This window comes from Trachurus trachurus (genome assembly GCF_905171665.1).
Source record: "Trachurus trachurus genome assembly, chromosome: 16".
NCBI classification, from domain to species: domain Eukaryota; kingdom Metazoa; phylum Chordata; class Actinopteri; order Carangiformes; family Carangidae; genus Trachurus; species Trachurus trachurus.
This window is the reverse complement of record NC_139902.1, coordinates 33,811,099-33,831,998: the sequence shown is the minus strand read 5'-3', so window position 1 is coordinate 33,831,998 and position 20,900 is coordinate 33,811,099. Positions and strand designations below refer to the sequence as shown.

General features: G+C 41.0%; 1 protein-coding gene across 1 annotated transcript in view; it reads left to right on the top strand.

The window, feature by feature from the left end:
- adam15 (ADAM metallopeptidase domain 15) overlaps window positions 1–13,867 on the top strand; it is a 41,851-nt gene extending 27,984 nt beyond the window's left edge. The window contains exons 19-24 of the mRNA XM_083990397.1: window positions 1,746–1,857; window positions 3,749–3,902; window positions 7,006–7,059; window positions 8,194–8,305; window positions 11,001–11,075; window positions 12,915–13,867. Of these exons, the coding sequence (XP_083846523.1) occupies window positions 1,746–1,857; window positions 3,749–3,902; window positions 7,006–7,059; window positions 8,194–8,305; window positions 11,001–11,075; window positions 12,915–13,133 (726 nt within the window). The 3' untranslated portion in view covers window positions 13,134–13,867. The remainder of the gene's footprint in view (window positions 1–1,745; window positions 1,858–3,748; window positions 3,903–7,005; window positions 7,060–8,193; window positions 8,306–11,000; window positions 11,076–12,914) is intronic.
- Window positions 13,868–20,900: the final 7,033 nt, after the last annotated feature.

Sequence of the window (20,900 nt, the reverse complement as noted above, 5' to 3'; positions counted from 1 at the left end):
GTAGTTTTTATTTAGTCTTAATTTAATTTTTATATTGAGGAATTGACTAGTTTTTATTGAGTCTTAGTCTTAGTTGTAGTTTTTCAGGTTTTAGGAGAAAGCCTCTGTCAGACATCTGAAGATGAACTCTCACATTTGTGGGATTTTTCCCTTTTAGTTGCATCCCATAAATCAGTGGTTCTCAAAGTGGGGTCCTTGAGAGGGTTTTTCTCCAAATGTTACCACTTTTTATTAGAATTTTAAAAACTTTTTTTCTCGAAATGTTATCACTTTTTTCTAGAACTTTTCCTTAGTTTATTTTCTAGAATTTTTAAACGTTTTAGAGAAATTTTTACCCTTTTTTCCAGAAATTTCACTAAAATCTTTCAAAAGATTCACACCAATGGCCCTAATTTGAATGTACATTTACTACAAAAGTAACGTTCTTCAGTCTCAGAGCAAATGTTTGTGTATTTCTGGTCGTCCAATGGGGGTCCGTGGTCTAATTTGTGTCAATTTAGGGTCCTTTTATATTTTTGTCATTACTATTTTTAGTCTTAGTCTTAATTAACTATAAAAATAACCCTGACACACACACACACACACACACACACACAGTCACACACACAGTCACATGTCACAGGCCCCTCCCCCCCTGGAGCTTCCTAGTTGCTACGGTTACGTCCCTGTCACTGCTCATCACAGTCTCCACAGATTAAAGGTCAGGGGTCAGGCAGAGGACAGAGACACCTGTGTGGACGCACACCTTTACCTTTCTAACAGGATTAACCACAGTGTGTGTGTGTGTGTGTGTGTGTGTGTGTGTGTGTGTGTGTGTGTGTGTGTGTGTGTGTGTGTGTGTGTGTGTGTGTGTGTGTGTGTGTGTGTGTGTGTGTGTGTGTGTGTGTGTGTGTGTGTGTGTGTGAGTGTGTGTGTGTGTGTGTGTGTGTGTGAGTGGGGACGTGTTTAGCAAGTGAGGACGTTTTGGCCGGTCCTCACTATTTCCAAGAGCTGTTTGAGGGTTAAGACTTTAGGTTATAATTAGGTTTAAATTAGATTAAGAGTGATGGTTAAGGGTTAGAGGCTAGGGAATACATTATGTTAAAGGGAAACGCCAACATTTTCTTTCGTGTCTTGCCTCACTCCCGAGTCCATGACCAGCAGAGTTTCTCTGATGACTTTAGGTGGAGGCAGGCTAACACTACCTATACACTTCCAGCGTTTGAGCTAAGCTAAGGCGTCGCGTCACAATCAGCTGATGTTCAGTCCGATCCGGCTCAGACCGGCTCAGACCGGGTCCAGAGTCCAGGATTCTGGTTTCAGCTGGTTGTCGTCTGAAGACGGGAAAAGACCAAAACTAAACTACTTTTATCTGAGGATAAAACTTTAAAGCAATGGAGAAGATTTTCAGAATCAAAGTTGTAACTTTCTGAGAAAAGTCGAAGTGTTTTGAAAAAAAAAGAAAAAAAATCTTGTCGAAATAATGTTAACATAAAAAAAAAAAGTTGTTTTATTTTGAAATTAAAGTTGAACGTTTTCAGATCCGACTTCTTTACATCACGACACCATAAAAACTAAACATTCAAACCTCTCAAACTGTTACAACTTTATTCTGAAACTTCCTGTTTGGACTGATTTCCCCACCGGTCCTCTCTGAAGAAGAAAAAAAAAAGTTGGCGTATCCCTTTAATGGGTGTCCTTACAAAGACAGCATTACAATGATGTGTGTATGTATGTGTGTGTGTGTGTGTCTGTGTGTGTTTCAGATGTGTAACAGCAACAAGAACTGTCACTGCGACGTGGGCTGGGCGCCGCCGGACTGCCGCTACTCGGGTCACGGCGGCAGCGTGGACAGCGGCCCGGCGCGATCCGCCGCAGGTAAACACACACACACACACACACACACCGGTCACTAGGGATGTCACGATTACCTGTTTTCACAATAAATCGCGGTATTAAACGCGACAATTAATTAATCGTAAAGATTCCTAAATACCGTCACTTCCTAAAAAAGATTATGTCAGAACCGTATCGGCAGATGTGGCGCCAGAATAGAGGTAAACGCACAGATACTGGTCCATTTAACGTAACATTGAATTGGTAGGAATTTAAATGATAGCGTGTCATTTGTATTAAAAAAAACACAAAATAAAACTAAAAACGATGAAAATAAACGTAAACATTTGTAGTCAGGTGCAAATATGACTTGACCCTAAAAAAATTCTAACAAAAGGTTTCTCAGCTGTTTTGTATAGTATTAGATGTCCTTAATAACATACTAAAAGTTTACCAAAGTTTGACCACTAGAAAGGTGTTATTTTCAAGATGGCGTCCAAGATGGATAGGAAGCCTGAGGAGACACCACAGGTGAATAGGGTAACATTTTTAACTAACAGATATCACCATGAAACTTCCCAAGTTTATCACTTACATTAAGACAAATATTTTTTGTATTACAAGTTTTGTCAAATTGTATGTTTAAATATGTAAATTAGGCAATATCTAATTAAATATGCGCTAATTTGCATATCCGAAATCTGAACAATGGATAAAAGCCACTTTCAAAATTCTTGTTTTATTTTGTTGACATACTAGAGTCAGAAGTTTTTACAGAGGGGATTTTGGATATCTCTCTTTATCACTCTGTAAATGAGAAAATACTAGCAGCCCTAAAAATTCAAGTTGGTCGTGTTTTTAGGAGTAAAATGTTGTATAAATCAGGCTATAAATGATATATCAACAATCCCCTCTGTAAAAACCTTCAGAATATAGAAAGGGATCAAACTGGAAGGTTTGGTGTCTGTAAGTGCTGCTGAAGTGGAGATTTCGGGCTCTTATACAACATTTTACTCCTAAAAACACGACGATATTTGAATTTTTAGGGCTGCTAGTATTTTCTCATTTACAGAGTGATAAAGAGAGATATCCAAAATCCCCTTTGTAAAAACTTCTGACTCTAGTATGTCAACAAAATAAAACAAGAATTTTGAAAGTGGCTTTTATCCATTGTTCAGATTTCGGATATGCAAATTAGCGCATATTTAATGAGACATTGCCTAATTTACATATTTAAACATACAATTTGACAAAACTTGTAATACAAAAAATATTTGTCTTAATGTAAGTGATAAACTTGGGAAGTTTCATGGTGATATCTGTTAGTTAAAATTTTTTATCCTATTCACCTGTGGTGTCTCCTCAGGCTTCCTATCCATCTTGGACGCCATCTTGAAAATAACACCTTTCTAGTGGTCAAATTTTGGTAAACTTTTAGTATGTTATTAAGGACATCTAATACTATAAAAAACAACTGAGAAACCTTTTGTTAGAATTTTTTTAGGGTTAGGTGTTTTTTTTTCATATATGCACCCGCCTTATTGGTATAGATGACAGTTTATGACCTGAATATTTCAAACACTTCCCCTGGGGGGTTAATGATTGGTCATATATTATTAGATACTTGAAATATTTTGTGTAAACAATGATTAATGTAATTATATTATGACTATATTTGATTTTACACATTCATAGTGTTGTTAAGTTAATTAGTGCAGAATAATCGTGATAATCGTAACTCCGTGATTATTTCTTTGACAATGATCGTACCAAGAAAATTTGCAATCGTGACCTCACTACGGGTCTGAGAGACACCGGGGGGAGTCGGGCGCTGGTTAACACTGTGTGTGTGTGTGTGTGTGTGTGTGTGTGTGTGTGTGTGTGTGTGTGTGTGTGTGTGTGTGTGTGTGTGTGTGTGTGTGTGTGTGTACAGGGTCGGACCCCGTGCGTGTGGCCTTGCTGGTCGTCTTCCTCTTCGTCCTGCCCGTCGTCCTCCTCTTCCTCGCTCTTCGCTTCCCGCGGTTCCGGCGGAGTCTCGTCTGTCTGGGTCCAAACAGCCCGTTCCACAAGTCACGACAACACAACCGGTAACACACACACACACACACACACACACACACACACACACACACACACACACACACACACACACACACACACACACACACACAGTTTATTACATGTTGTTATTAACAGTTATTAACATGTTTAAGTTTTACCCTTCAGATGTTGTAGTTATTTTTAGTTATTCTGCCCTTTAACGGATTGTAACTACTTCTATATTATTCTACTTTTACACTTCAGATATTGTTTCATCTATATTAGTAGGCTAATGGTTCAAAATATGTTTTCAAACTGTTTTAAATAAATCTGAGTGCACTTTAACCTTTCAATTCATTCATACTATTCTTCACTAATTAAAGTGATTACCACCCATTTCATACATCCTCCATCTTTCATCTTCTACTTTTACTATTCAGATATTGTTTAATCTACATTAGTAATGGTTCACAAATGTTTTCAAACTGTCAGTTTTAAGTAAATCTGAGTAGACTTCAGACTTTCAATTTCTTCATACTGATCTTCAACAATTCAAGTAATTTCAAACCATTTCATATTCTTCATATATTATTTCATCTCTTCAAGATTTCTTCAGCAGTTTCTTAACTTAATTCAGCATAGTTTCAACAATTTATTCAGCTCATTCAGCTTCCAGCTTTCAGCATTCACCCGTATTTCCTTCAGGAAATGCATTCTCTAGTTATTATTAATATTAATATTTACAGTTTATATGTTTGTTCCAGTAAATTCTGCTCAAATGATTCATATTATTTTATAAGATTCAGATTTTATTATTGATATGTGACCAGCTCTGGTGAAATGAGTCATAAAATACATTTAATTTTTAGATAATCAGCTGATAACGTGGAAAACCAATAAAAAATCCCCAAAATATTTAAGATAATTTCAAAGAAATGACGTTCAAAAACAATCTCCCAAAGTTTCATAGTCCAGATAGTTGAGAAAAGGCAGGTAAACGACGATTAAAGTTGACTTGCAACTTTTAACCCTCGAGACGAGCACAACATGAAATAACTTCTGAACCGTTCATGATAGAGACGAGCTGTAAACTGCACCTGAATGGTTAGATTCTCCGCTTTCCCAGGGTCATTGAATGGTGCCTCTATGACAACAAGGGACCGTATAGGGTGCGTGTGATCACGTGGTACAGGAACAGATGCCAGAGTCACTGGCCTTTAAACCTGAGACGTTCTATATTGTTTAAACACAATTTTCTCAGGTTTTCAATCATAAAAAGAGAGTGAAGACCGTAATTCAAATGGCCGTATGTGACCTGATCCATCAAAATGAGTCACAGTGATCCAAATTTCAAAGTTGAGATTTTGGTATCAATTGAAAGATTAGAAAATAAGCTTTAAAATGATACCCTAGTCGAAGTCATATATTGGATGGTTTTCAAGATGTGGCCATTTGAATTACGATCTTTCACTCTCTTATTCCGTTCTAAAACCTGAGAAAAGGACTCTGGCATCTGTTCCTGTACCACGTGATTACACGCTCCCTATACGGTCCCTTGTTGTCATAGATGCACCATTCAATGACCCTCGGAAAGCAGGGAATCTCACAATTCAGATGCTTTTTACAGCTCGTCTCTATCATAAACGGTTCAGAAGTTGTCATGTTTTGTTGATGTTTTGTAAAACATGTGCAAGCGTGTATGTTCGGTTTAGCATCGTGGCTACGTTCGGTTTAGCATCGATGCTACGCTCTGTTAGCGTCGATGCTACTCGCTTTAGCATCTGTTTCTGTACCCGTCCCTTCTCGTCATAGAGGCACCATTCAATGACCGTCGGAAAGCGGAGAATCCCGCGATTCAGATGCAGTTTACAGCTCGTCTCTATCATAAACGGTTCAGAAGTTGTCATGTTTTGTAAAACATGTGCAAGAGTTGTGTCGATGCTGCGTTCGGTTTAGCATCTAGTTGCAAGTCGACTTTAATCATCATTTTCGTGCCTTTTCTCAATTATCTGGACTGTGAAACTTTGGGAGATTGTTTTTGAATGTCATTGCTTTGAAATTAGGGTAAACAAAAATTGTTGATTTTTTATTGGTTTTCTACGTTATCAGCTGATTATTTAAGCAATATATCACGACAGGCCGTGGTATATGCTCATTATACCACGGCTAAGGGGCGTTGTTCGGCCCGACGCGAAGCCCTTAGAGTATAAAACGGTTACGAATCAAGGCAATATAAAAGAGGGATACGCAATCAATTTCATGTAGTTTTATTCAACCAGAAATACATATGATAAAGTAGCCTCACTGTGAAAAAATAGTCCCACCTCTCCAGACGTTAGCTCCAAGTAGCTCTGCATCTGGTCTTTTCCTCCGCATTTTTTCAGGTTAAAGTCACTGCTCAGTCCCCTCTACCATTGTTAACCCTCCCCGGAGGTGAAACTTCACCTTAAACATGTGAATTCAACTACTTTAGTCCGTTTTTTAACATCGTAAAAACATCAGCTGTCTTTTGCTACGGACTGCAACAGTCCGTTGTCATGGATACATGACAACAACTTCCATTCATACCAGTCATACGTGCCTGACGCGGAGTGATAGCCTACGCTGTGATAAGGTTTTAGAATAGTAGCCGTGGTATATGCTCAATATACCACGGTTAACAACCAATCAGATCGCCGGATTTCACCTTTCCGTTTTATAACTAAAAATAGAACGTTGCAACATCTGACTCATTTTGATAGAACGCGTCACACATCTTGAAAACCATCCAATGTATGTCTTTGACTAGGGTGTCACTTTAAAGCTTATTTTCTCCTCTTTCCGGTGATACCAAATCTCAATTTTGAAAGTTGTGTCACTGTGACTCATTTTGCTGGATCAGATCACATATAATGAATAAATTGCGACTCACTCAAACTTACAAAAAAGTGTAATAATGATTTTATTTTGTTACTTTAACCTTCTTGTCATAAAACAGTGACATCATTAAAACAGATTGACAGGATTATATCTGAATATTTCAATGTTTAAATAGAAATATGTTAATTTTATGTGAAGTGACTTTAATCCTGAACGTCGTTAATGAGTCGTCCAACGCTCGGGGAGAAGTTGAACTGATTGGTGTACTCTTTTTTTTTACCCATGATGCAGTGTGACTCACTGTGAGATGTGGGGTCAGGAGTTTGACCCCGCCCACGTCTCCAGGTACAGTGACACCTGCGGGGTCCTGGTCCGGTCTGTAGTCCTCGTCTAACCCCGTAGAGCTGTAAACACGCCTTAAAGGGATAGTTCAACATTTAGTCAGATTGGCCCATCACCATAATCCCTATAGTCATAGCAGTAGGTTCGTTACCTTTAATTGTCGGTGCAAGATGTTTTTAGAACGGCGGAGCAGAGCCGTGAGCTGCTCAGAGCTACGCTACGGAGGCTCATTATGGGATTTCTTGGTTTCCCTCATCATCAAACTCATCAAATACACAATCCAACAACTCCACAACGCTCTGGTGGACAAGTTGTGAGCTGCACATTCACCACGCTATGAGATAATAACACAACGTTACCACACAGAGTTGTTTTAAAGGGAAATACAGAGACTGCTTGATGAAAAACTGTCCCTGAAGGCAACGTGCATCAGTGGTTTTACATGAATTTCCCTCTAAAACAACTCTGTGTGGTAACGTTGTGTTATTATCTCATAGCGTGGTGAATGTGCAGCTCACAACTTGTCCACCAGAGCGTTGTGGAGTTGTTGGATTGTGTATTTGATGAGTTTGATGATGAGGGAAACCAAGAAATCCCATAATGAGCCTCCGTAGCGTAGCTCTGAGCAGCTCACGGCTCTGCTCCGCCGTTCTAAAAACATCTTGCACCGACAATTAAAGGTAACGAACCTACTGCTATGACTATAGGGATTATGGCAATGGTGGCAATTTGACAAAATGTTAAACTATCCCTTTAATGTAGCTACTAGTTTGTCCACGGGGCGGAAATGTTGTTGCCGTCCCGTCGTCATGCCGACAGCAGAGTAAACATCAGACTTTTAAGATCAAACACACCGAGGCGTCTTCTTTAACGCTCTGTGTCGGCCATGACGGTTCAGTCTGTGTTTGTGCTTGTTTTAGTTTTCAGATCAATAATCAATAAAAATCTAGAAAAGAAAAATCAATATGGGAATTAAAGCAGAAGAAACAGAAAAATAAAAAATTAAACTTTGATTGATTTGAATCATTTAATTAATTTCTCTTAATTTTTATTTGGCTGTTTATTCCTGTTGATTGATTAATTAATTGATTGGTTAATTGATGGCGTGTTGAGTCTGACGAGTGTTTGTCTTTGCAGGACGCCGGCAATGGAGCGAGTCGACGGTAGAAACGGAGAACAGGTGCGGCCGCTCAGATACCACCTGAACCCGGCGCCCGGCGACGCCGCGCTGACTCCGCCCCACAAAGAGGTAACCATAGCAACCACTCTGTGCTGTCACGTTAACGATCAATAGATTTAGATTGATTGATTGATTGATTGATTGATTGGAATCGTAGTAACGATCAGATCAATCACAGTAACAACCGGTAATCGATGAGTCATTGACACGCCTGTCGATGAGGTCATCACAGTGTCCAACCAATCAGAGAGCGAGCAGGCTGTGATTGGCCGTGGTGAAATGCTGTTACCATGGTAGTTGGCAGGTGTTTGACCAGGTGAGCCCAGTTCGTTCAGGTGTGTGTGTCACAAAGCATGATGGGAAGTGTAGTGCAGAAACAACACTTCAGCACTAGCCAATCAGTGACGAGACCTCACGACCTTTGACCTTTGTTAGATGACGAGCTGTGACATCAGAGTGATGACGACTGGTGGGCGGAGTCTCTCCTTCCTCTTCTTTAACTCACTGACGATCTGTTGTTTTCATTGGTTAAACTCTGTCAACGGTTTACAGTTTAACAGTTTAGTTAAGTTTAGTTTGAGTTGGTTTAGTTTAGTTTAATTTAATTTAGTTTGAGTTGAGTTGGGTTTAGTTTGGATTAGTTTGTTTGGTTTGGGTTGGGTTTGGTTTAGTTTAGTTTAGTTTAGTTAAGTTTGAGTTGAGTTTGAGTTTGAGTTGAATTGAGTTTGAGTTGAGTTGAGTTGAGTTGAGTTTGAGTTGAGTTGAGTTGGGTTGAGTTGAGTTGAGTTGGGTTGAGTTGAGTTGAGTTGAGGTTGAGTTGGGTTGAGTTGAGTTGGGTTGAGTTGAGTTGAGTTGAGTTTGAGTTGAGTTGGGTTGGGTTGAGTTGAGTTGAGTTTGAGTTTGAGTTGAGTTGGGTTGGGTTGGGTTGAGTTGAGTTTGAGTTGAATTGGGTTGAGTTGAGTTTGAGTTTGAGTTGAGTTGGGTTGAGTTGAGTTGAGTTGAGTTTGAGTTGAGTTGGGTTGAGTTGAGTTGAGTTGAGTTGAGTTTGAGTTGAGTTGGGTTGGGTTGAGTTGAGTTTGAGTTGGGTTGGGTTGAGTTGAGTTGAGTTGAGTTTGAGTTGAGTTGGGTTGAGTTGAATTGAGTTTGAGTTGGGTTGAGTTGAGTTGAGTTTGAGTTGGGTTGAGTTGAGTTTGAGTTGAGTTGGGTTGAGTTGAGTTGAGTTGAGTTTGAGTTGAGTTGGGTTGAGTTGAATTGAGTTTGAGTTGAGTTGAGTTGAGTTGAGTTGAGTTGAGTTTGAGTTGAGTTGGGTTGAGTTGAGTTGGGTTGAGTTTGAGTTGAGTTTGAGTTGGGTTGGGTTGAGTTGAGTTGGGTTGGGTTGGGTTGGGTTGGGTTGAGTTGAGTTTGGGTTGGGTTGGGTTGAGTTGAGTTGGGTCGGGTCGAGTCGGGTTGGGTTGGGTTGAGTTGGGTTGAGTTGAGTTGGGTTGGGTTGGGTTGAGTTGAGTTGGGTTGGGTTGAGTTGAGTTTGAGTTGAGTTTGAGTTGGGTTGGGTTGGGTTGGGTTGAGTTGAGTTTGAGTTGGGTTAGGTTGAGTTGGGTTGGGTTGGGTTGGGTTGGGTTGAGTTGAGTTGAGTTTGAGTTGGGTTGGGTTGAGTTGAGTTGAGTTTGAGTTGGGTTGGGTTGAGTTGGGTTGAGTTGAGTTGGGTCGGGTTGAGTTGAGTTGGGTTGGGTTGGGTTGGGTTGAGTTGAGTTTGGGTTGGGTTGGGTTGGGTTGAGTTGAGTTGGGTCGAGTCGGGTTGGGTTGGGTTGAGTTGGGTTGAGTTGAGTTGGGTTGGGTTGGGTTGAGTTGAGTTGGGTTGGGTTGAGTTGAGTTTGAGTTGAGTTTGAGTTGGGTTGGGTTGGGTTGGGTTGAGTTGAGTTTGGGTTGGGTTGGGTTGAGTTGAGTTGGGTTGGGTTGGGTTGAGTTGGGTTGGGTTGAGTTGAGTTGGGTTGAGTTGGGTTGGGTTGAGTTTGAGTTGGGTTGGGTTGAGTTGGGTTGGGTTGGGTTGGGTTGAGTTTGAGTTGGGTTGAGTTTGAGTTGGGTTGAGTTGGGTTGGGTTGAGTTGAGTTTGAGTTGGGTTGGGTTGAGTTGAGTTGAGTTGAGTTTAGTTGAGTTTAGTTTGAGTTGGGTTTAGTTGGGTTAAGTTTAGTTTGAGTTGAGTTGGGTTTAGTTGGGTTTAGTTGAGTTTAGTTTGGTTTAGTTTACTTCAGTTTGACTTGAGTTGAGGTTTACTTTAGTTTGAGATGAGTTTGACTTTGACTTTAGTTAAGTTTAGTTTTAGTTGAGTTGAGTTGAAGTTTAGTATTGGTTTAGTTTTAGTAGAGTTTTAGTTAAGTTTTAGTTTAGTTCTACCTTTAGTTGAGTTGAGTTTGAGTTTGACTTTAGTTTTAGTTTAGATAAGCTTAGTTTAGTTGAGTTTGGTTTAGATCATTTTTGTTCAGCTTGAGTTTATTTTAGTTTAGTTTGAAGTGGGTTTTAGTTTAGTGGTGGAGTTGAGTTTTTGTTGAATTTTAGTTAAGTTTTAGTTTGGTTTAGGGTTTAGGCACAGATAGGTAAAAATTGCATGTTTTCTAAGGTCGTGTAGCTACGCCGCCTAGCAACAACCCTCTGTCTCTTCCTGCTGCTGCATTAACTCATTAACGCATTGACCTTTGACCTCTGCTCGCTGCTGCTCTGCTTCCTGTTCCCTCTCTCTCTCTCTCTCTCTCTCTCTCTCTCTCTCTGTCAGGTTCATGACCGTCCTGCTCCTCCCACTAAGCCCCTCCCCCCCGACCCCGACCCCGCCCTAAAACCACCGCCACAGGTAACTCACCTGAGCAGCTCCGTGTCCTCGTCTGTCCTTGTCTGACGTCACATCAGAGCTCGACCGATCGACGATCAATCAGCTGATTATCAATGATCAAAACTGAAAAGTCAGTCAATCGACAATCAATCAACTGATAATCCACCAACAATCAGCTGATACTCGATCAATCAGCTGAAGCTCGACTAGCTGATAATCACCCGATCGACGATCCGTCAGCTGAAAATCGACGATTAATCAGCTCATAGTCAAAAGAACGATGATCTATCAGCTGATAATCAACACACAATCAGCTACTGATCGACGAACAATAAGCTGATAGTCGATCAATGAGCTTGTTTCAGTGTTTACATATCAAAAACACACTTTATATCGACACTGATCAATCGGTCGACTTCTAGTGCACCTGTGTGTGTGTGTGTGTGTGTGTCCTGTCACCTCAGAACATCTGGAGTCAGTGAACGCACCATCCTCAACTTCTCCTTCTTTTTTTTCTTCTCCTCCTCCTCCTCCTCCTCCTCCTCTTCCTCACTAACAACCTTCAGCAGCTGGCGACCCGCCCAGCTCCGCCCACCAAGCCCCTCCCCCCCGACCCCGCCTCACCTGCACAGGTACATGCAGCTGTTAGCATGTAGCTGTTAGCCTGTAGCTGTTAGCATGCAGCTGTTAGCACGTAGCTGTTAGCATGTAGCTGTTAGCATGTAGCTGTTAGCATGCAGCTGTTAGCATGTAGCTGTTAGCATGCAGCTGTTAGCACGTAGCTGTTAGCATGTAGCTGTTAGCCTGTAGCTGTTAGCCTGTAGCTGTTAGCATGCAGCTGTTGATAGATGTATACACGTAGATGCCGCCTCTGACGCTGCTGCCCATTGGAATGGAACGCCGCCGCCGCCATCTTGGGGGGGAGGAAGTAGCCTATGCGTTTTGTTATGTTTTGTTTTACCTCGTACTGCCGTTCGCGACATGCATGACGTCATCTGCGTTTTTACCATAGATAATATCCACCACTTTATTTTCCCATGATCCATTGCGTCACACCACAACGGAAGTCGGTTTTCAACTACCGTTTCACTCCGTAGTAGCTTTAGCAAGCGGCTAACTGGTAGCGTTAGCCACCAGTTCTAGCGAACTGGTAGCGTTAGCGGCTAACTGGTAGCGTTAGCCACCGGTGTAGGCACCAAATGTGGGGGCTCCGGGCTGCCAAAACCGTTTTGACTAAATCTGATGTTTGTTAAGTCTAGAAAACGAATAATTGAACAAACATTACTATTTCTGTGTGCACGTTTTTGTAATTAGTCATGGTTATCGTAGTTGTTAGCTTTGCTGCTGCTGACAGCTAACAGCAGCGGCTAAGCTACCATCAGGACGTCAGCTGTTAAAACCCTCCCGTTGTCGGACATGACATGAAACTACTCCAGTTAGCTCAGTCATGTTGGAACTAGGATATCCGCTGGAAAAAATATTTTTTTCATGGGCCGTTTATTGAGTTATTGTTTATTGACACTGCTAACGGCTAACAGCTAACGGTTAGCCCAGCTAATCATTCCGGTGGAATCGAGTGTCATGGAGACACCCAGCGTCATTCTCCGGAAAGTGGTGGATACAAGGAACTCCCTCCCAAGATGGCCGCCGCGACGACGTGCCTGACTGTTAGCATGCAGCTGTTAGCATGTAGCTGTTGGCGTTCAGGGACCGTTGTTTGTTTCTCAGTCTAATCGTCTCAGCACTTCCTGTCTGTGTTTCACAATAAAAGCTCTCCAGCAGAGGGAAAAGGGCTTTTAATTTGAAATACAGTGGAAGCAGGAAGTGATGAATCATCTCCCTCTCTCTCTCTCTCTTCAGGCTCCTCTTCCTCTCAAACCTCTGGTGCCGAAGAAGCCCCGCCCACCGGCGCCGCCGTCCAACCCCTACCTGCCCCCCCACCCGGGATTCCCGCCTAGCGCCGTGGCGCCGGCCGCCGTTCTCAACAGACGACCTCCTCCTCCCGCTCCTCCTGCTCCTCCTCCTCCTCCTCCGCACCGACCGCCTGCTCCTCACAAAGTCCAGACGTCGCCTCTCTAACCGAGGGGGCGGGGCCAGACCCGAGGGGGCGGGGCCAAGTCAAAGGGGGCGGGGCCAGATGATGAAGATGAAGATGATGATGACGACGTCGTCGGATTTCTCTCGTGACCTCGGTGACGGATCAGTGCCTTCGCTGTGTTGGGTTGGGACGCTCGGGAATCAAACCTGCGATCTTTGCCCTGGGTTTTTTTTACATTAAAGTGTCTTGGACAGTGCCTTGTAGGACGGGGATCGAACCTGCGATCAAAGTGGAACCTCAGAACTTCTTCTTCAAAGAGGACTGGCGGGAAAATCAGTCCAAACAGGAAGTGACACGTTTAAATATCAGGTTTCAGAATAAAGTTGTAACAGTTTGAGAAGTTTGAATGTTTAGTTTTTATGGTTTAGTGAGGTAAAGAAGTCGGATCTTAAAACTTTCAACTTTAATTTCAAAATAAAACAACTTTATTTTTTACGTTTTTTTTTTTGTTCAAAATACTTCTCAGAAAGTTACAACTTTTATTCTGAAAATCTTCTCCATTGCTTTAAAGTTTTATCCTCAGATAAAAGTAGTTTAGTTGTGGTCTTTTCCCGCCTTCAGACGACAAACAGCTGAAACCAGAATCCTGGACTCTGGACCCGGTCTGAGCCGGATCGGACTGAACATCAGCTGATTGTGACGCGACGCCAAAGAAGAGCCGAAGAACAACATGACATCATCACCACGATGATGATGATGATGATGATGATGATGATGATGATGATGATGATGATGATGATGATGATATAAACAGTTCCTTTTGCAGGTCATCGTCATTTCACTGTGATGTAGATTTAATCTTAAAGGGATACGCCAACTTTTTATTTTTTTCTCTAGTCCATGACCAGCAGATAGACACCATCCTTTCCACTGTGCGTGCAGTAACAAGGGAGATAGAGCCGTATCGCCGTAATTAGCTTAGCTCAAACACTGGAAGTGTATAGGTAGTGTTAGCCTGCCTCCTACCTAAAGTCGCTAATTAGCTTAGCTCAAACGCTGGAAGTGTATAGGTAGTGTTAGCCTGCCTCCTACCTAAAGTCACTAATTAGCTTAGCTCAAACGCTGGAAGTGTATAGGTAGTGTTAGCCTGCCTCCTACCTAAAGTCGCTAATTAGCTTAGCTCAAACACTGGAAGTGTATAGGTAGTGTTAGCCTGCCTCCTACCCGAGCTGAAATCAGCAGTCAGAAGCTGATTTCATTTTAGCTCTAAACTCTGTAAATATATCACTTTATCCACATTTCAAACATGTTTAGGTGAGAAAGTAATTTCGGTGCTACTCAAGCTAGCCGTTGTGACCAACGCACTTCCAGTTACTTTCACAAAATAAAACACCCGTTGCCCTTTACATACAGAAAACCATGACGATAGAATTTGTGCTTTTACTTTGAAACAGAAAGCTAACCTACCCTCGATGTAGCTAGCTTGAACCAAAATAAAGCGTCTTTGCTTGAACCCTCCGTTTTGACCGATCTCGTCCCGTTAGCGGCATTTGACCGCTCAAGATGCCTTACCGGAGAGTTTTGTCAGCTCTGAGACGAAGATCGGCCCGCCGGTTTCCGTTTAGAGTTGCTGAAGAGTTTCTCTGATGACTTTAGGTGGAAGCAGGCTAACACTACCCATACACTTCCAGTGTTTGAGCTAAGCTAATTAGCGACTTTAGGTGGAGGCAGGCTAACACTACCCATACACTTCCAGCGTTTGAGCTAAGCTAAATAGCGACTTTAGGTAGGAGGCAGGCTAACACTACCTATACATTTCCAGTGTTTGAGCTAAGCTAATTAGCGACTTTAGGTGGAGGCAGGCTAACACTACCTATACACTTCCAGTGTTTGAGCTAAGCTAATTAGCGACTTTAGGTGGAAGCAGGCTAACACTACCTATACACTTACAGCGTTTGAGCTAAGCTAATTAGCGACTTTAGGTGGAGGCAGGCTAACACTACCTATACACTTCCAGTGTTTGAGCTAAGCTAATTAGCGACTTTAGGTGGAGGCAGGCTAACACTACCCATACACTTCCAGTGTTTGAGCTAAGCTAATTAGCGACTTTAGGTGGAGGCAGGCTAACACTACCCATACACTTCCAGTGTTTGAGCTAAGCTAATTACGGGCGATACGGCTCTATCTCCATGGTTACTGCACGCACAGTCGAAAGGATGGTGTCTATCTGCTGGTCATGGACTCGGGAGTGAGGCAAGACACGAAAAAAAAAAGTTGGCCGTATCCCTTTAAGTGTGTGTGTTTTTCTGACCTCGGATCAGCTCCTTTCACCTGACGACGGGTGACGACGACACGTTGAACGGGTCGAGGTGGAGAAATGAAGCGCACCTCGTCCAGTAGAAACCGGTTTGAACCTGAAGCAGCTCTGAATGTTTTCACCCAGTCGTCCTTAAACCCTCTGAGCAAACAGCCTGACGGTTCAGAGCAGTCGATCGATTGATTAATTGATTGATTGATCGATGTATTGATCGGTGTTCATGTTGCTGCTAGAGGAAACTCCTCAATAAAACTGTTTGTACTCCACATACATGGTTTGTTTTTTTAAGCTGAGTCACTACAGGTGAATCGGGTAAAAAATTAAACTAACAGATTTCACTATGAAACTTCCCAAGTTTATCACTCACATTAAGACAAATATTTTTTGTATTACAAGTTTTGTCAATTATATGTTTAAATATGTAGATGAGGCTATGTCTAATCAAATATGCGCTAATTTGCATATATTTCCAGAACAGAAATGTGAACAATGGATAAAGCTGCTTTGTTTTATTTTGCTGCACTGCAAAAACTCAAAATCTTTCCAAGAATATTTGTTTTTTTTTTCCACTTAAAATAAGACTCGTCACCTAAAAATGAACTTGTTTTTAGATCATTTTCACTTGTTTCAAACTAATTTTCACTTGAAATAAGTAGAAAAATCTGCCAGTGAAAGCAAGTTTTTTGTGCTTGTAATAAGATTTTCTATCAGATTTTTCTACTTATTTCAAGTGAAAATCTGCTTGAAAGAAGTAAAACGTGTCTTTTTAATGTGATGAGTCTGATTTTAAGTAGAATGAGATTTGTTTTGACTAGAAATAAGACAAATATTCTTGGAAAGATTTTGAGTTTTTGCAGTGTGACATATTAGAGTCTTTAGTTTTTCCAGAGGAGGATTTTGGATATCTCTTTTTATCACTCTGTAAATGAGAAAATACTGTCACCAGCCCTAAAACATCTAAAGTCTCTATGTTTTTAGTAATAAAATGTTGTATAAATGAGGCTGTGAATGATATATCAACAAACCCCTCTGTAAAAACCTTCAGAATATAGAAAGGGATCAAAGTGGAAGGTTTGGTGTCTGTAAGTGCTGCTGAAGTGGAGATTTCTAGAGAGGAGTCTGAGACTGAAAAACTCTTTCTGAGAAATCGCCCTTTAAAGACTTGGACTGTAAAACTACACAGATTGTTAATGTAAACTAGAAACAGCATTTCCTAACGGAACATGCGTGTGAATGCTGAAAGCCATGGCTGAACCATGCTGAATTAGCAGAATAAATTGACGAATTGTCGAAGACATGCGGAATGGCATACAAGAAACATGTCCATGGAAGGAATTGAACCCACAACTTCATGAGTGGTAACCTATCACACTAACCATATGGCCACAGAGAACCTGAGCTACAATGAGCTTTATACTATGAGGAATCAAAGACTGTCCAATGACAGCTGAATAGTTGGAATCAAAAGTCAAGCAATGATGTGAAATGACTGAGGCAGGAATCAAACCCATGACCTCATGATCACTAAGCCTTTACTCTGCCACTCGGCTACAGAGAGCACACTGCTTTCAAGACTGTTGTCATTCATTATAATGTGATGATGTGCTGCAAACTGGTACGAGTAATCAAGGAGATAACAAACACCTGTAACCAATTGAAGGCGGGGGAGGAGAGCAGAATTCAACATAACATAACTAGAGTTCTTCCCTTAGATTTGAACCAGAGGTTGAGACTTTAATGAATGTGAGATTTTTCAATGATGCTTAAAAAAAAAGTAAGGAAAGTGCAGAAATTAGCCACACCAAGCAAGAAGAGGACTTTTTTGTGACCTGTGACTATTTTTTGGTGAATTAAAATGAATTAAAAAGCACTTAACAGCAAGTTACAAAGTTGAGCTCCTTCTCCTGCTGCTGTGAAAAAAATGCATTGGGCTGAATGAGAGCAGAGAGCTCCCTGGCTGCATTTAAAAAATATTTAAAATTATTATCTAAGTCTCTTTGCATTTTTGACCAGAATTTTAGCCAGAAGTGGAGAAGTGTGGCTACAAAACTGGAGAAAATAATTTGTCTAGAGTTTAATTTGCAGAAAAAGTTAAATATTTTAAAAAGTATAAATAGTTAAAAAGAGAAAAGTAATGCCGATAAAGTTCAAAAAAGCTGCACGTTTTGATATATGAATTGTTGAAATAGCACAAAGTATGAAGGACTAGAAGAAGACCGTAAAAAGGCGGAAGAAAATGGCCGAACAGAAGAACAATAGTGTGAATGCTTTCAGCATTCACACTAATTATACTTTTAGGATGTGTTGTGGATACAAAGGAAATGCATACGGGGCACCTGCTCTACCCACTGCGCCACACGACGCCCCACATCTGCTCATGTTTGTTATTCTCATCTCACTCATCTCCATTTCCTCAGTGTTACAGGCTCACTGTAGTTTAGTTTACAGACGGTCCCTGAACGCCTCATATCCAGACTTCACTAACTGTTGTTGGGGCTTAATTGTTGGGCTTCGATCTTTGATGACACTTTGAGTGAGGGGTTTGTTTGTTGCTATGGAAACCGTGGTAGACAGTGGGAGGAGCCTCTGCTGTAACTCACCTGTAACAGCTGTGAGGTTTTGTCTCCACCTGCTGGTTCATCAGAGACACTTTGTGTGTGTGTGTGTGTGTGTGTGTGTGTGTGTGTGTGTGTGTGTGTGTGTGTGTGTGTGTGTGTGTGTGTGTGTGTGTGTGTGTGTGTGTGTGTGTGTGTGTGTGTGTGTGTGTGTGTGTATCTGTGTAATTACAGTGTATATGATTGTGTGTGTGCATACATACAGCTCTGGAAAAAAATAAGAGAGCACTTTCACAAATGTTTGTTAAAAGCATCTCTACATGTACGACAGTCGTTCTTTTCTTTTCTTTTTTAAACACCAACACAAACACAACTCCTTCTCCTTAATGAGACACTGATGAGGTCGTCACCTGGTGAGGTCATCACCTGAACCACATCTGGTTTTAGAGGAAGATTATAAATAAAAACCACTGCTGGGATTAAACATCGACATTATCCCACAAAAACTGGTTTATAAACTCTTCCTGAGTTAAAATATTCTAATAAATATGAACATGTTTTCTTTGCATTATTATTAGGCTATTATTCAAGGTCTGAAAAGACTTGATATTTTTGTTATTTAGACTAGTTTAGTATTAGCATAAGACATCATAAAGCATTTTATAATGGTTTATAAGATCTTAGTATTATAATAGAGTTACAAACCTCTATAATGTGTTATGCTTATTGTTATAAAGCCTTATGATAATTAATGAGTGTTTATAATGATAGTTATACACGTTTATAAGACAATTATAAGACATTATAACTATATTTATAATGCATTATTGATGTGGGCATTGTCAGCCAGTTACTAACAATTATAACGTATTATAATACCTGACCTTATAAGTCATGATAAAATGCTTTATAGTGTGTTATGATTATTGTTATAAAGCATTATGATCATTTGAGTGTTTATAACTATAGTTATACAGTGTTATAACTGCATTATAACTCATTATAAGTATGGTTGTAATGCGTTATAGAGATAGGCGTCAAGTTAAAGTGTTACCGTTTAGTTTATAGCAGGACGGCTGCAGTGACGTTAATTAATCAAAGAAATAAAAAGATGGCTGCACCAGATTTAGTCTATAGAGAAAACGCTCTGTAGTCCTACAGTATGGCCCCACACGATGGTGTGTGTGTGTGTGTGTGTGTGTGTGTGTGTGTGTGTGTGTGTCAGTGAAATGTGACACCAGAGGATGTGAAACAGGAAGAAGTGAATCAGAGCAACAAACCAAACGTCTGTTCAGAGAAACTGACACCTCCTCCTCTTCCTCTTCCTCTTCTTCAACATCTTCTTCACTTCAGTTTATCCGATTAGCATTTTATCTCCCCCCCCCTTCTCAACCGATGGAATTCACCTAATACACACAAATACTAAATACAATGACAAATTCAACAAGGCAACTTTTAGACGACACGATCTGAGTTCTACCATAAGAATTCAGATCAAACATTCAGCTTTCACAACGAATGTGTATATTCTTTTAGTACTTTGGTTTTAAACATATTTTTAAAAGAGGAAATCGAACTACACATTCTTAATTCATCATCACAGTTCTTCCACAGGTTAACACCTCGAACAGAAACACATGGCTGGTTAATATTAGATCTTATTTGATGTTTGTTTTTTTTGAAGACACCTAATCCCCTCAGTTCACACCGACTCTCTCTGATTTCAACCAGCCTCTGAGTTCTATAACAAAGCATATTATTATGCACTTTTAACATGATTTGTGCCATTTTAAATTTCACTAAATCATAAAATTGAAGGGTGTTTAAATGAATTTAAAAAAAGCATTTTGTTGGTTCTGTAGATTTTGATCGGTTTATAATTCTCATAGCTTTCTTTTGTAATTTAAAAATAGGTTGAGTGATGGTTTTATATGTGTTACCCTATATCTCCACGCAGTAGGTCATATATGGAAGTAACAGAGAACGATATAGTGTATATAATGACTTCTGGTTAAAGGTACATTGTGTGAGAATTCCTCCCATCTAGCGTTGTGGTTGTATATCTCAAGCAACTCAGTCGTATTTTTCATGCTGCATTCACCTGAAATTGGGCAGACGGCAGACGGACGACAGCCGCTGCACGTAACGCCATAAACAATATGTTGTCATGGCGATGTGGTATTGTTTTACCGGCTTTCTCTGGACTTCTGTGACTAAAATGACATCTGGTTTGTTAGCGACGGCCGTCTGCCCGACTGCAGGTGAATGCAGCATCAGTGTAACGCTCCATTCCTCCTCACTGCGTTACCGCGGTGACCTGAGCCGACAGCTCCGGTGTCTCCGCTGAGTTTCCGTGGTTACCGTTACCGTCACGCTGCCACTGAACGTAAAAACATGGCGACACGACATGGCAGCCAGCACCGAGCTTACCCGCTCCATGGAGATATGAATGATATGAACGGCTAATTCAGAGCTGAAAGGAACACTTCACCTTGTTGATGATTAAAGCAGAAGTAAGCGGAATATTTGTGTTAATATAAGTCTTAAATAGTTATATCTTCCGACAGCAATCACTTACATAGAGTGTTTGGTCTGAAACACGGGTCTGTCAGTCCCTCTGCTCTGCTCTGAGCCCAGGAGAAAACTTTTCTCGTATCCAATGAGGAGAGAGAACGGCATAAAGGGGCAGTCCTCTCTGTGTGTGCAGCCAAGGGATGCGCCTGAATGTGGTGACGTAGGGACGAGGACTGTTATGGTGCGTTCAAGGCAACCCGTAACTCGTGTTTTTCTGACCTGTGAAGTGGTACCAGTTCGATCTGGTACGAGTTCACGGGTCAGAAGTTACGAGTGGCCGTTATAGTGACTTTCACAGGTAAAACAGGTCGGAGAAACACGAGTGGGTTGCCTGGAACGCTACAAAGTCTTAAAGGGATAGT